Raw genomic sequence first — 14,973 nt, 5'->3', positions numbered from 1 at the left:
CTAAACAAATCAAAGTAAAAATAAGATTATCAAATGCAAGTAACCTGGAACTGAGTAAACAAACTGATGATTATAATATTGAAAAATGTATCCTGAGAGTGGCGTAATAGGAAGTGTCATACTCTGCAATTGGTATATAAAATGAAAAGACACCACAAAGGAGATCTCAACTGCCCCGATGGACGTTGGCTGCAGTGTAGGATGAATTAAGTTCAACTCTACAAAAAGGGCCTTCGGTTTTATGATTGACAGCTCTGGGTGAAGCAAATGGTTAAGGAGGGTGTAATTTTACACAAGAGTGTTCAGAAGGGTCGTAATGATAATGCATTGTACAAGATGGCAGCTTTTGCATTATTTTTGGCTTCATTTTCTTAGAGCAGGAGGAAGTGGAGACGTGCTGACCAGATATAACACATGGTCTATGGTTCATCCTCACTGGACCATGATTGTACCTATGACATTTTATTGAACACCTGACTATAAACTTATACAATTGAAGAACACTTCTTTTACCTGCCAGTGGGACCATCATGTTGCATGGGCTTATAGACGACTGTGAAAAATCAAATCTTCACACTTTCAACCACAAATAAGCAGTACTTGTATGTCTCATGTTTCCATTCAGTATGAGCTGTGGTGAACGCCGACAGCAGTGAAGACAGCAAGATGAATTGTAGATACCGCTGGGTGAGGTCCAGCAAGTGATCTTACAGGCCCAGATTGCAGAACGATGTGGTGATGTGTAGACCTGTAAACAGCCAGGATTCATTCTCTACACTTGAACTTCCCTTCACCCCACCCACCCATCCCTCCACATTGCTTTATCACACCTGAACAGCAGAATCCTGTTTCACACATTCACATTGTGATGAGAAAAACGCACCGTACAGCGTGAGTAGCTGGAAACCCATTCACCCTGAATGCGCATCACCCGTCTGCCTGAGGCGGAAAAGTGAAATGAGAAGGAATGTGGCTGATGTTGGCGTCAGTCATCAGTACTCCTGTGCGAAAACATCATTTCAGTCAAATTTGTATGATTTTGTCACTCTAGGCCTTTACAGTTATTGTGATGCTTAGAGTTCAGGGCCTATTCTAAGCTCTTTGTAGTTTTTTTTGTGAAAATAACAAATTATTATCATAATAAATATTCTGTCTCTGGACTGAGAACTCCATGTACTGAGGTGCATTCCAGCCCACAAAATGGAAAGACAAATGGTCTGTCTTAAGAATTATAAGTGTTAATAGCTGGAAACTTGATATAAAGATCAGAGCGTGGAATTTTTTTTTCTTTTTTACATAACATTCATTTGAATGGAAGTTTGAAACAAGAAGAATGAATCCCCAATGACTTAATGGTCTGTGGTTGACCAACCATGAGAAATCAGGCCATTTTTATTTATATAGTTATCTCATAACTTTGTCCAAGTAGAGCAGGTCCATTCTTTCACGATTTTCTTCTCTATTTTAATTAAGCTTAAAGAGACCCAGCACATCCCTCATGAGCAAGCACTTGGTGACAGCCGTGACAAAAAACAACAACAAATAAACAAGACAATCCTGCCATTTAATTGTCAAAACATCAATCAGACCTGGGCTCTATAAATAGGAGGCCATTTGCCTTGACTGCTCCTGAACTCCATTGGCTACTGTACATCAACTGATCCATGCCGATTAAATTAAAACTTTTTTCTGTAGAAGTGTCCAGCTATAATGTCAAGTTATGAAAAAATAAATAAGGTGGAAATGTGGGTCCTAGGGCAGAAAAGATTTTAGGGAAAAGGATACCCTACAAATATTATCCATCCATCCATTTTCTTCCACTTATTCCTGTTAAGGGTCTGGGGGGGCTGGAGCCTATCCCAGCATCTACGGGCGAGAGGCAGGGTTCACCCTGGACAGGTCACCAGTCCATCGCAGGTCCAACATACAAAGACAAACAACCATTCACACTCACATTCATACCTACGGGCAATTTAGAGAATCAATCAGCCTCGTCCCCAATTGCATGTCTTTAGACTGTGGGAGGAAGCTGGAGTACCAGAGAGAACCCACGCAGGCACAGGGAGAACATGGAGACTCCACACAGAAAGACCCTGTACCCAAACCCGGAACCTTCTTGCTGTGAGGCGACAGTGCTAGCCACTGCACCACCGTGCGACCACAAATATTATTATTCTCATATATTTGATGGTAGAACTGAAGCATGACCTCAAGAATAATATGGTTTAAAAAAATCCTAGAATGCACCTCCACCACAGAAGAACCAGATTTACCGTATCATTTGTGACTGAGTATAAATTCCCTGCAGCAAAAACTGAGATTTTGTCCAAAAAAAAAGAATTCTGCCATGAAAAAAACCTGGCAGCTTCATCATAGGGTTTTTAAAAGTTGAAGACTACATGTTGAGGCAATATTGATATTGCATTGTGAGGAGAGTTTGATTTGCATTTGCTGAGAGATAATTAAATATTTGTTTGAAGAGCATGCCCTGGTGTAGATGATTCCTTCCATGATGTAACTAGATGGATGGATGGATGGATGGATGACAAATCACATTTTGATGCGTCTGATCTGGTGTGGGCGGCACAGTGGTGCAGTGGTTAACACTGTCCCCTCACAGCAAGAAGGTTCGGGGTTCAAGGCCCGGCACAAGCATGGGAGTTTGCATGTTCTCCCTGTGCCTGCATGGGTTCTCTCTGGGTACTCCGGCTTCCTCCCACAGTCCAAAGAATACAATCATGGACTAGGTTATGAGACTATTGGATACTCTAAATTGACCGTAGGCATGGCTGGGAGTGTGAATGGTTGTCTGTCTATATGTGTTGGCCCTGCGATTGACTGGCGACCCGTCCAGGGAGAACCCCTCCTCTCGCCCAAAGGCTGCTGGGATAGGCTCCAGCCCCCCTGTGAGCCTTAACAAGACAAGCAGTAGAAAATGGATGGATGGATGGATCATCTGGTGTGGTGGACTTTGGCCTCTATGGCTCTTGTGTTTAGGGCCTATTCTTGTGCTGCCATGATGAGTGCCTCTGTGCTTTATTTAAGTTCAGCATGTTTCAGCCATTGGTAGGTCTTCTTGATATTAGCCAGTTCCTCAATCTGGCTGTTGAACATGCTGTGTAGGGGCTTGTCCGTCCATGTTTGCTTCTGTCCCTCCTCACACCCATCGGGTTTCAGCTGTCTGAGGCATTCACTTAGGGGCCATCTTTTTGATGTACTCTTGGATTTTCAATGTTTCATCCTGGACAGTGGCTCTGTACTCGCTAGTCCTCGTCCTCCCTCTTTAAGCTTAGTGTACAGCCTCAGGATGCTGGACTTCAGGGGAAACCCTCCATGTATGGTGAGGAGCTTTCTGGCCTTGATGTCTGTGGCTTCTATCTCCTCCTTTGGCCAGCTTATGATCCCAGCGGGGTATCTGATGACCGTCCGTGCATACACGTTGATGGCTCGGACCTTGTTCTTACCGTTCAGCTGACTTCTCAGTACTTATCTTACACTCTGGAGGTATTTGGAAGTGGTTGACTTCCTTGCTGCCTCCTCGTCCTGGATGTCCCCTATATTTCCTTCTGGTAGTTCGACCCCTTCATTTCTGATCATCTTGCCTCTTCTTGATATGGCCACATTTGTCCAATCCGTATGACATCCCTATGTCGTTGCTGTAGATCCCGGTGGTGTGGTTCAGTGAGTCAAATTCTCACTCATTCTTGCTAGCCCCTTGGCTACAGCTTGATGTCATCCATGTAGATTGTTGTCCCACTTTGGAATCAGTATCCTTAACCACGCTGTGTGATGATCTGACTGAGGGGGTACAGGCCTATGCAGAACAGTAGTGGTTACAGTGCATCTCCTTGGTCGACGCTGCACTTGATGTTGACTTGGGCTATTGGCTTTGAGTTGGCCTCTAGGGCCACATCAAGTTCCTGATGAAGGCTCTCAGTTTACTGTTGATGCTGCACAGTTCTAGACACTCTGGTATCTGTGTGTGGCATTGAGTCATTGGCATTCTTGTAATAAATCCAGGGGGTGCACAGGTTGGTCCGTCTGAAGTCTGAAGTCTCAGGCAACTGCTCTATCAACCAGTAGCTGGTGCTTTGCTCCTAGGGTGTTAGTGCCAATTCCTTTCTGTGCCCTGGTCATGTATTGACCCACATGCTTCCCTACCTTAGCCGCTATGATGCCTGACAGGAGCTTCCATGTTATGGAGATGTGGGTTATTGTTAGAAGGTGGATGGGATGGGGCCCTTCTGGGGGTCCTTCATGATCAGAGCTGACCTGCCCTGGGTTAGCCACTGTGGGTTTGTCCCATCCCTTAGCAGCTGGTTCATCTGTGCTACATGGCATTCATGGAATGCAGTTCATTTCTTCAGCCAGAACGTGTGGATCATATCGGGGCCTGGTGCTGTCCAGGACTTTATCTTTGACACTCTGTCTTGGATGTCTGCCATTGAAATGGTTACTGGTTCTTGTTCTAGGAGTTTCTTGTGGCCAGTTCTCAGTTCCACTAGCCATTGTGCATCGGCGTTGTGTGATGCTTCTCTTTCCCATATGCCCCTGCAGTACTTTTCCATCTCAGCTACGGACATCTTTACAACACCTTTCCTTGCTGCTCTGATAGCTGGCTAGCTTTTGTCTGTGTTGCTTATATATATATATATATATATATATATATATATATATATATATCCATCGTCCATCGTCATCTTCCGCTTATTCCTTACAAGGAAGGGTCGCGGGGGGGCTGGAGCCTATCCCAGCATCTACGGGCGAGAGGCGGGGTTCAACCTGGAGAGGTCACCAGTCCATCACAGGGCCAACATAGAGACAAACAACCATTCACACTCACATTCATACCTACAGTCAATTTAGAGTATCAATCAGTGTAGTCCCCAATTGCATGTCTTTGGATGGTGGGAAGAAGCCGGAGTACCCGGAGAGAACCCACACAGGGGTTTTATATAAATATATATATATATATATATATATATATATATATATATATATATATATAGATAGATAGATAGATAGATAGATAGATAGATAGATAGATAGATATATGGAATAGGATTAGGATAGCATTTAACACATTCTCTAATGGAATATCTTTACTGTTGGAAAAGGGCAGCTTGTGTGTGTGTGTGTGTGTATGTGTGTGTGTGTGTGTGTGTGTGTGTGTGTGTGTGTGTGTGTGTCATATACACTAGAGAAAGAAAGAGACTTCTAAAACATTATTCAAAGAAAACTATACAGTTCAAACTGTCAAAGGCGAGGCAAAGCCCTGGGATGTTGCATCTAGCCTGGAAGGAAACCAGATTTTGTCCCGGCTATTTGTGTTACTGTAAAGTTGCTGTGCCTTCACACCGGGGTGATCCTCGGGACGTCCGCTTGAAAAAACGCACACAGTCAGCCAGAACAGACAGATCCATCCATGTAATGTGTCATTGTAAAAGCAGCAGCCAAGCTGTCTCACAACTGACCGATTGGCTCTTCTGCTTACACATAAACACACACGCACGCACACACACACGCACACACTGAACACACACCCTGGCGTTATGGCAGGTCATAAAAACAGAGTCCAAATGCAGAGTGAGGATGTGGTGACTTGGCTGATGAGCTGCTCCTGTTTACTTTTCATGCGGCGTAGCCCGGGGATAACCCTGCGTGCGTGCGTTCGTGCGCGTGTGCTTGTGCGTCCCTCCGCCTGTCGCTGCTGACCCAAGTTTGAACTCGCTGAGAGAGATATCATTTTTATAACACACACACACACACACACACACACACACACACACACACACAAAGAGAGGGAGGGAGAGAAAGTTTAAAGTCTTTCCGATTAGGAAGAGTTTCATTCTTGGAGCTGAGTGTCCATCAGGTGTTTATGAAAGCGCATCTGTCAGGTATAGCTCGAGCGCATGAGGGTAACGGAGGAAATAAAGACAGATGTGTGCAAGGTGGTTAAAAGAATTAAATGTGTTGCAGTGTCACAAATTAAGTTATGAAGTAGGCTTAAATTTGAAAGAGTACACCCAGGGAAGGGGGATTAGATCAACATGGAGCCTGGAACCTTTTCCATTTAGTGAGGGAGCTAAAAAAAAAAAAAGTGCTGCTTAAAAGCTTTTTCTTCTTGAATGCAGGCCGCCCTGCAGGCACGATTACGGGATTCAGCAAGCCAGGCTTAAACCAAGGTAATGAGTTTGTAAACTAGCTGCCTTATTGCCAACAAAGGCGTCTTGGGACGCGCTCCCATTGTGTGGAGAGAATCATCACCTTTTCTCAGTGAAATTGTCTGCCTGCAACAGGAGGTAGAGGATTAAAGATGTGGCCCTTGGAACAAATGGTGAGGCAAGCCAGCCAGTTCAGGCCGGAGGCGGGGCCGAGCGACACCCACAATTAAAGATGAACTTTGTGTGAACTAATTTATCTGAGGGAGGAGAAGGTAACAGGCTGACCGCGCTCCCGGTAGCCTATAAAAGCGCTGGCTGAACAGTTTGTAGCACAGTAGTCGACAGAACTTCACCTGAGCTGAACTAACCAGACACCGCTGCCCACGCCATGGCTCTGAGCACTCTGCTGGCCACCTTGCTTTGCACCATCGTGCTTCCAATCCTACTATTTCTGGTGGCACTGAAACTGTGGGAGGTTTACATAACTCGGGGCAGAGATCTGAGCTGCCCCAGCCCGCTGCCCCCGGGATCAATGGGCTTGCCCTTCATTGGAGAAACGCTGCAGCTCATCTTGCAGGTAAGTGCCTCAGACACACTTCCAACATACGCCTCATATTCGTGCTAGTTTGGATGCAGCGGATTCGCTGGTGAAAGTAACCAACTTTGAAACTGTAACCTATTATTGCAAGGTTAAAATCAGAATTTTACTCTGAAAACTTCAAATTTTATACAAACTTAAGGCCGACTTTTATTGTTAAAATCTTAATCACAAAGGCAAAATTTAGAACTATCTCAGAAGGTTTTTTTTAAAAATATGTAATCCATTCGTCTATTCTTGCAGCGAAGAAAGTTTCTGCGTATGAAGCGTCAGAAGTACGGCTACATCTACCGTACACACCTCTTCGGCAACCCCACGGTGCGCGTGACCGGAGGGGAAAACGTCCGGCAGATCTTGCTGGGTGAGCACAGGCTCGTGTCCGTGCAGTGGCCCGCGTCTGTGCGCACCATCCTGGGATCCGACACGCTGTCAAACGTCCACGGAATGCAGCACAAGACCAAGAAGAAGGTGAGTCCCAGTTTAATCGGAAAGTTGCTATAGAGAAGGTGAATATCAGTGCGAAACAGGACTGGCTTGTTATCTTTTCTGTGGGGTTTTTCACGTTTAAACTGGGAATGTCTGGACATGTATCTGTAAAAATGTGTATGAAGAATACAAAATACTCGGCATGTTGTTTAAAATTTTTCCATAAATCAGCCGGCATCTAACATTAATGTCATACCATTAATCAGTACTGTTGGATGGAGGTTGTTTTTATTAACTGCAAAAACTTTTTCAGATTAATTCCTGTCTGTTTATAGCTGACTGTTGAAAATTCATCCTGTCCTGAATATATATGTATTTAAGGATGTGTTGGTTTTTCGCTCCAGAGGGGAAAAGGTGGATTATTTTACAAACCACAAATCATTGTATACCCATGAGGATTTTGATGATTTGTCACATTCCTAGAAAACATAAGGACTGAATCACTTATAAAATGACTTGATCACTGAAGACAAGTAGCTCTCACTGGCTAAAGAATAACTTCTCTGTCATCACTCACTAATGTGACATAATGAGAAATTAAATAATGGACTTAAATCTAAGCCTCCTCTATGTGCCTCTCCAGGCCATCATGCGGGCCTTCTCCAGGGAAGCTCTGGAGCTTTACATCCCTGTCATCCAGGAGGAGGTACGTGTAGCAGTGAATGAGTGGCTGGCAAGAGATTCCTGCGTGCTGGTCTACCCAGAGATGAAACGTCTGATGTTCCGTATTGCCATGAGGATCCTGCTGGGCTTTGAGCCGGAGCAGATAAAGACTGATGAAGAGCAACTGGTGGAGGCTTTTGAGGAAATGATCAAGAACTTGTTCTCACTGCCCATCGATGTGCCTTTCAGTGGACTGTACAGGGTAAGTAAAACAAGCTTCAATATGTACATCTCAAATCTGAAATTAGGCATACATAAACATGATAAAGGGGTGATTATGGATAATAGGTGTAACTCTTGTGCTTACACATGCAACCCACTGTTCATCCTTCCCTCCTGCTTCTTTCCCCATTCTTCCTGTCCTTCAGGGTCTGAAGGCGAGGAACTTCATCCACTCCAAAATAGAGGAGAACATCAAGAAGAAGGTCCTGGAGTCAGACAGGGAATGTAAACACAGGGATGCTCTGCAACAGCTCATAGACAGCAGCAAGAAGAATGGAGAACCATTTAGCATGCAGGTAATGATGAAACCGTCTGAAAAATTAACAACAAATATCACTCAGGAAAAAAAGAACACCTCATATTTGTTCTCCTCTTAAAACAAACTACCTATGTGTTTCCAGGCCATTAAGGAATCTGCTACAGAGCTGTTGTTTGGGGGCCATGAAACCACAGCCAGCACAGCTACCTCTCTGGTTATGTTCCTGGGCCTGAACCCAGAAGTTGTGGACAGACTGAGGCAAGAATTAATGGACAAGGTAATTAGACGGTGCTATAATATTTGTAATATTTTTTTGAACAGAATCCCATTCATCAGACTGAAACATGCAAGTTTGAAACACCATCCAATGGTCCAATCATCTCCCAGAGACAGAAAGACAGAACAATGTACATACTAGTGTTTTCACGATGCTGGATTTCACACTTCCTTCTGTCGGCACAGCTCTGTTGCATCTCTTGCATATGGACTTGCTCCTGTCCTTTGGCTTTCCTTGTTCATCCGACTCAAATCCAAAGAACCTCCAAACAGCACTTCTGCTATTTTGTTTATTTATTAAAACTGGTTGTGAAGGTCCTGCAGATGCCATCTCATGGCAGCTTCCACACATAGAGCGAAGACACCAAAAACAATACAGCCAGCGGTGTTTGTGTGAGCGAGGCAGGAGGGGAGGGGCTGCTGCACGATGGCTCGCTCCCCAGGGCAGCGCTCTTGTGTGTGTGTGTGTGTGTGTGTGTGTGTGTGTGTGTGTGTGTGTGTGTGTGTGTGTGTTGGCAGTGGCGCGTGTGTAAACCAAGGAGGAGGTTTTTATTTTTCAAACTCGATATTTAATCAATAAATCGATATTTTTGACAACCCTGGTACATACAGTAAATAAATATTCTTAGTGAGGTGAAGTTTTCTCAATCATCAGCTAGACCAAAGTAACTATAATGCTGCCCTGTCTTTGCATGTCAGTAATATGCAGAAGCACTGTCTCTGTCCATGTCATCATTCAGCAGGATGCTCAGTGAGTTACTAAAACATCTCCAGGAGCTTATGCTTCCAACTTTTTGCTACCATTTAATTGTATTAAACAGATCAAAGGAGAGTATGAAATAACTGATGTTAATATGTGCAAAGTTAAGAGTTCGGCATCAGCAGGTCATAATTGGCCTCTTTCCATTAAGTATGTCTGTAATCTGAATTCAAACTTAGATTTTCATTTGGTTTGAACACAGGAGAGTGCAATCATGAAACCAGGTCAGAGGAGCAGAGCTGAGCTCTTCATATCGATGATAAGCATGCAATTAACCTCTTGCTAACAGTCTTGTCTGTGCTTTAAAGGTCAAAGAAGTAACTAATTGTAGCCTGTTAAAGAGCATTTATATGTATATATATATATATATATATATATATATATATATATATATATATATATATATATAAATGCTCGTCTTTAACAGGCTACAATTAGTTACTTCTTTGATATATATATTTCATCTCAAATAAGCCTAATATTTTTTGACTGATATTGACTGTTATTTTTGTTATTTATGTTATTAAATCTCAGTTAAACATATTTTTTTGTTTGTGTTCAGGGGGAGCAGGGAATGGATCTCCAGAGTTTGAACATTGAGTACTTGGAGCAGTTGAAATATACCAGCTGTGTCATTAAAGAAACACTAAGGATTAACCCTCCTGTGCCTGGAGGCTTTAGAGTGGCCCTCAAGACCTTTGAACTCAATGTAAGTTAAAGAAGATCCTTCTGAATACTGTTTATTAGTCAGCATTGTATCTGGAGACCCAAGAAACCTTCTGCTTACTGATGATATCACCCCAACCTTTTCAGGGTTACCAAATTCCCAAAGGCTGGAACGTCATCTATAGCATCTGTGACACACATGACGTGGCTGATATCTTCCCCAACAAAGAAGAGTTCCAGCCAGAGCGCTTCATGACAAAACCCTCGGTTGACTCCTCTAGGTTTCAGTACATCCCCTTTGGAGGGGGGTCGAGGATGTGTGTTGGGAAGGAGTTCGCTAAGGTCCTGCTGAAGATCTTCCTGGTGGAAGTGGTCACAAAGTGCCACTGGACTCTATTAAATGGGCCACCCATGATGAAAACGGGACCTACTGTCTATCCTGTGGACAACCTTCCAACCAAGTTTACCAGCTATGGACAAAACTGAACTGAGATGGGGACCACTTGGCTCTTTATTTCAGTGTAGTATTAAGTTTCCAGTAGTCTCAGTTCATCTGTTTTACCTCCAGATCTACAGGGACAGTCGAATTGCCTTTTTAAGAAGCACTCAGGCACTCATAGGAACCAGATCTAAGGCTGTATATTTCAATGAATGGAAGCAATGTTCTTCTGGGCTTGAGTTAATGAGATTTTAACAAAGACATGAGTTGTACATATTGTAGATAATTTGAGAAGGCATTTTACATGTTCTATATTGATGTTAAAACAATGGATTTGTGTGTGTATATATATATATATATTTTTTATTATTTTTTTTAAGTTGACAACAAAGTAAACAAAGGCACTATTCAAACATGGAACACTTTAATCAGCTCCAAGGTGTATCTATAGCATCTTGTACATATGTAGAGTCTGTTATATAACTTTTGTATCTTACCTCAATTTATTTAAGTGACATATGTTTTATTGTATGGGCAGTTTATTTAATAAAACAGTTTTGTGGAAAATCTTGTTTTTTTCGTGAATTGTTTTGCTTAAAGAATCCAGTGACATCGCTTAAGTACCCCCCCCCCAAAAAAAAAATCATTTGAATGTCCTGTGAGCTACAAACATTATAATTGAATTTTTTTGAAGGTGTGTTGAGATCGATCTGGAGTCAGTGTGATTAGCTCAGATGTACAGAAAGACAGCAGGTGCAAAAGGCCAAACTGGCTGTGCAACACCTCTTTCAACTACCATGTGTATTCTTCACTTAGCTGTAGCATAACCCATCGCACACAAGCAAGTTAGCAGATTTAATCTGTACAGGCAAGCTGTCCCTCTATTAAAATTTACACCGCAGACCTAATTGCTCCACAGCAGGTGTAGTTCACTTACAGTTGTTTGGGCTGCTGGGAAAACTCATCTGAAAGCAAACTTTGGTTCACACTAAAATGTGGTTCTCGATTTGCTTCCAACTGAATTAGTGTGAGATTTGTTGGAAGTGCGAAGGAAACTGAGAAAATATGGGGAGTGAATTAAGAAATTCTTAATTTTCTCACAAGATGCAAATGTGGTCTTGTGCTTGTTTTATTACTACACTGTTCGAATGCAAGTAGGGTTAAATGAGAGGGAAAAACTATTTCTCTCAAATGATTCATTTAAAAATCCACTGCTGAGGTCTTTGCAAACAAAGTATGACAACATTTAGGTTTTTCTGGGGTTTTTTCAGAAAACTTAGCAAAAGGCAAAAAAAGAGAATGAATTGAAATTTTAATTGAGAATAGGAATTAGATGGAATAACAGCTTCATTTGAATATGCTAATTAATAGACACGCACTATAATGAATACAAAGGCTTTAATGAATTTTAAAGTGAGCTGTGTGAGGCTGTTTGAACCTGAAGAGATAAACACAGGCTCTGTATTGTTTATTTGAGGACACCAGGTATGGATGTTTGATGATGACACTTAATATATTTACTCTGTACACACAGAGGGTGGGTGGTCCTAAAACACACACACATTCCACGATCCTTGCAGAATCAATAAGTTGTAAGGAGAAAAAGAAAATAGGAGAGAAATCTGGAATCCATAGAAGGAGGGAAAGCAAAGCAGAGGGCCTGATGACCCTGGCAGATGAGCAGGCAGAGGGTGAAACAGAGTTCATACTGATCAGTTCATTTTCAGGGCACTGAACAAGCATAGACCTCCGATAGAACAGGCTAGTAGTCTGGATATGTGCAGGGTCAGAGATACAATTCTCTCCTCCCATTCAGGATAAGGAACAGTTAATGAATTATTGTTGAAAGTGTTTTTTTCTTAAACTATCCAGCCTATGGCAGTTTGCTCTGTGTACTGATGCGCATGTGGAAGATAAGCTGCCAGTAGTCTATCAACAAACCTTTCCCCCACAGTACACACGTGTGTTCAGTGGGTGGGGTTTGTGTGTGTGTGTGGGGGGGGGGGGGGGGGTACTGATTGCCATATCCACAATAGGAATGATTTCACTTTCACACCTATTTCATGTTGCAATTTTCCAGCCTTGTGGTATTATGATAATAAGTACCATTTGGACTTTGTTTTCTAACTTGCTTGCTACTTTTCATGTGTATGACTGAGTGCAACCTTGAACCTTGAATGTCTTCACTGGAGAGACTGCCTGTGATTGAAGAAACAGAACTACAACAGGCATACAATAACAGAACTACAACAGGCATGCAAAGCTAGGCAAGGATCAAATCTCACATCAACTCTCAGCTCATGTTCATGGGTTTTCAAACTGGCATAACCTTGAATACTTGACACAGTTGATCTGGTGACAAATGCAAGTTTCCACCTACAGAAGGTCGTCTTCTTGGACAGATTATGTTTCTCTATGTCATAAACTCAGGGTGCAAGGCTTCTAAAAACAGAAAATATTGGGCTATAATATTAAAATGATGATCATTTTCAGTTGCCACAATAAGGAATCATATTGTTATTGACAAGGTACAACTGCTCCGTAAATCACAAGTGAACCATGTGGTTTAGAGCAAGATGGAGGTGTAAATATAACACACCTCTTGGATGGATAAAGCGTCTGACTCCAAGAGCACAGGGCACGCAGTTTTGTAAACCAAGTGATCTAACACACAACTCTTATATCTTAATTTTTGCATGATGAGCTGAACAGGATAATAAGGCTCCTGGTGGTTCTTGCATACTTCTGCCCTTGGCTGAGAACATTCTCTTTGATATCTCTTCTTATTTTAGATGGTAGAACTAATATTTTGCATGTATAACTATGAACTTCATTCTTAACTTCCATGCATTGCCAAAATATTTGAAGAATTTGTGATAGTGAATGTTTTGGGGCTAATTAGCACGTGCATTTATTTGACTGCATATACAGTACTTGTTCTCTCCAAACGCCCTCACTTTGCTGACCAGAGCCAGTGTTCTTCCAGGCAAATGGCAACTTCACTGGCAGATGTGCTTTGGCCTTTTTAACAAGATGTTTTTCTTTCTGGTGCCTTTCTGATTTACATCCAGCCTCCCTCCACTCCATGATGGCTTCTTAGCATTGTGCTCTTGTCCGTGGCCCTTGTTTATTACTGTGCTTCTCCCAATTATTGGATCCACAAATGTTGAACTGTTACTTACACTCTGGATAAGAGTTGAGCTTAATGCCCAAATTGTGATAGTAAATTGTAGCTGACACCTTTATGTCCGACCATCCTATCCCTGGTGGTCCAGCCCTCGGACGATGCAAATGAACTTTCTGAACTTTGCCTCCTTTCCTCATTCTAAAGAGTGTGCGCTTCATTCCATGGTTCACCATCACCAAGAGAAGACAAAACTTTGCATGGCCAAGGCCATTTTTGTCAAAATTTGTGACCATTGTAGGGAATTTACAACACAGTGCTGAAAGAGGTTTTAAACTGGCTTTCTTTGAGTTAGAGTTTCAGCCCTAAACATGGGTAAGTAAATCACTGTAACAGCTACTAAAGTAGTGTTGCTGAACGCTGCACTTTAATATGGTGAAACCACTTAGTTGCTAAGAGGAGTACAGCAGGAAGCAGAGGACAAAAAGGAAAAAGAAAAGGACAAAAAAAACATGTTTGTTTGTTTTTTTGTGTCCAAATAGATTCCTTTACATAGAATGTGTACTGTTAGACACCATCTGGTTCAGACCTGGAACTAAGTCCCACCCTAACAATTTTTGTCTGGACAGGCTCACAACAGCCCCACATGTATTATTGTATGTTTGAAACTTAACACATTTGCACCAGCGTAGAGAAAATGTCAGATGTGATAAGAAGAAGGGAATAATGCATTTAAATGAAAGTTAATTGTCCAAATGCTGTAATCGGTGCCAGGCCCTCTTCACTGAGTGCTGAACTCTTTGACCTCATTATCAAGGTCATTGAGAGTCAATTGACTTACAAAATCTGTGGTGAAGAACTCAGCATATATCAATAAGAGTGGTGACTCCTCAAACTGTGTTTGCACAGCGTCTGCTTGCTGCTGGGCCCCTGCCATGGAGCCATGAGAGCACTCAATAACAGATGCTAATAGCAGTCGTTAGCATGACTGTTAGCATCTCACTGTGATTATTCATAATTTGAGGGACCGTTGACAAGTTTAGCAGGTCAGTTAGGGGTCAGCACCCTGGGGGTGAAGTGCTTTCTTTATCTTAACAATCACACAGAGCTACTGCTGATCAAAATTGACTATTTGTGTTAAATGCATGAAATCACGTTGAAGAGTGTTATTGAGAAATGACACTTGACCATGCTTATTATTTTGGGGAGGCATAAAATGTCAGTATTTCATTGGAAATTCTAATCGGTACACCTGGCAGGGCAGTTGACTGGTGGCGAACACAGCAATTCACGCAACATTTACCTGTACCTCATCA

General features: G+C 42.4%; 1 protein-coding gene across 1 annotated transcript; it reads left to right on the top strand.

Moving 5' to 3' along the window:
• The first annotated feature begins 6,512 nt into the window (after nucleotides 1–6,512).
• cyp26a1 (cytochrome P450, family 26, subfamily A, polypeptide 1) lies at nucleotides 6,513–11,088 on the top strand. The gene is made up of 7 exons (XM_086194906.1): nucleotides 6,513–6,741; nucleotides 7,006–7,230; nucleotides 7,832–8,113; nucleotides 8,280–8,429; nucleotides 8,535–8,669; nucleotides 9,991–10,137; nucleotides 10,242–11,088. The coding sequence occupies exons 1-7, from the start codon at nucleotides 6,553–6,555 to the stop codon at nucleotides 10,578–10,580; spliced, it is 1,467 nt and encodes a 488-aa protein (XP_086051032.1). The 5' UTR covers nucleotides 6,513–6,552; the 3' UTR covers nucleotides 10,581–11,088.
• Nucleotides 11,089–14,973: the final 3,885 nt, after the last annotated feature.

Source organism: Aulostomus chinensis, chromosome 23 (genome assembly GCF_037954235.1).
Source record: "Aulostomus chinensis isolate RoL2024-O1b breed Wild chromosome 23, RoL_Achi_v1.0, whole genome shotgun sequence".
Taxonomy (NCBI): Eukaryota; Metazoa; Chordata; class Actinopteri; order Syngnathiformes; family Aulostomidae; genus Aulostomus; species Aulostomus chinensis.
The sequence above is the reverse complement of the archived record's forward strand: the minus strand, read 5'-3'. Positions and strand labels throughout refer to the sequence as shown.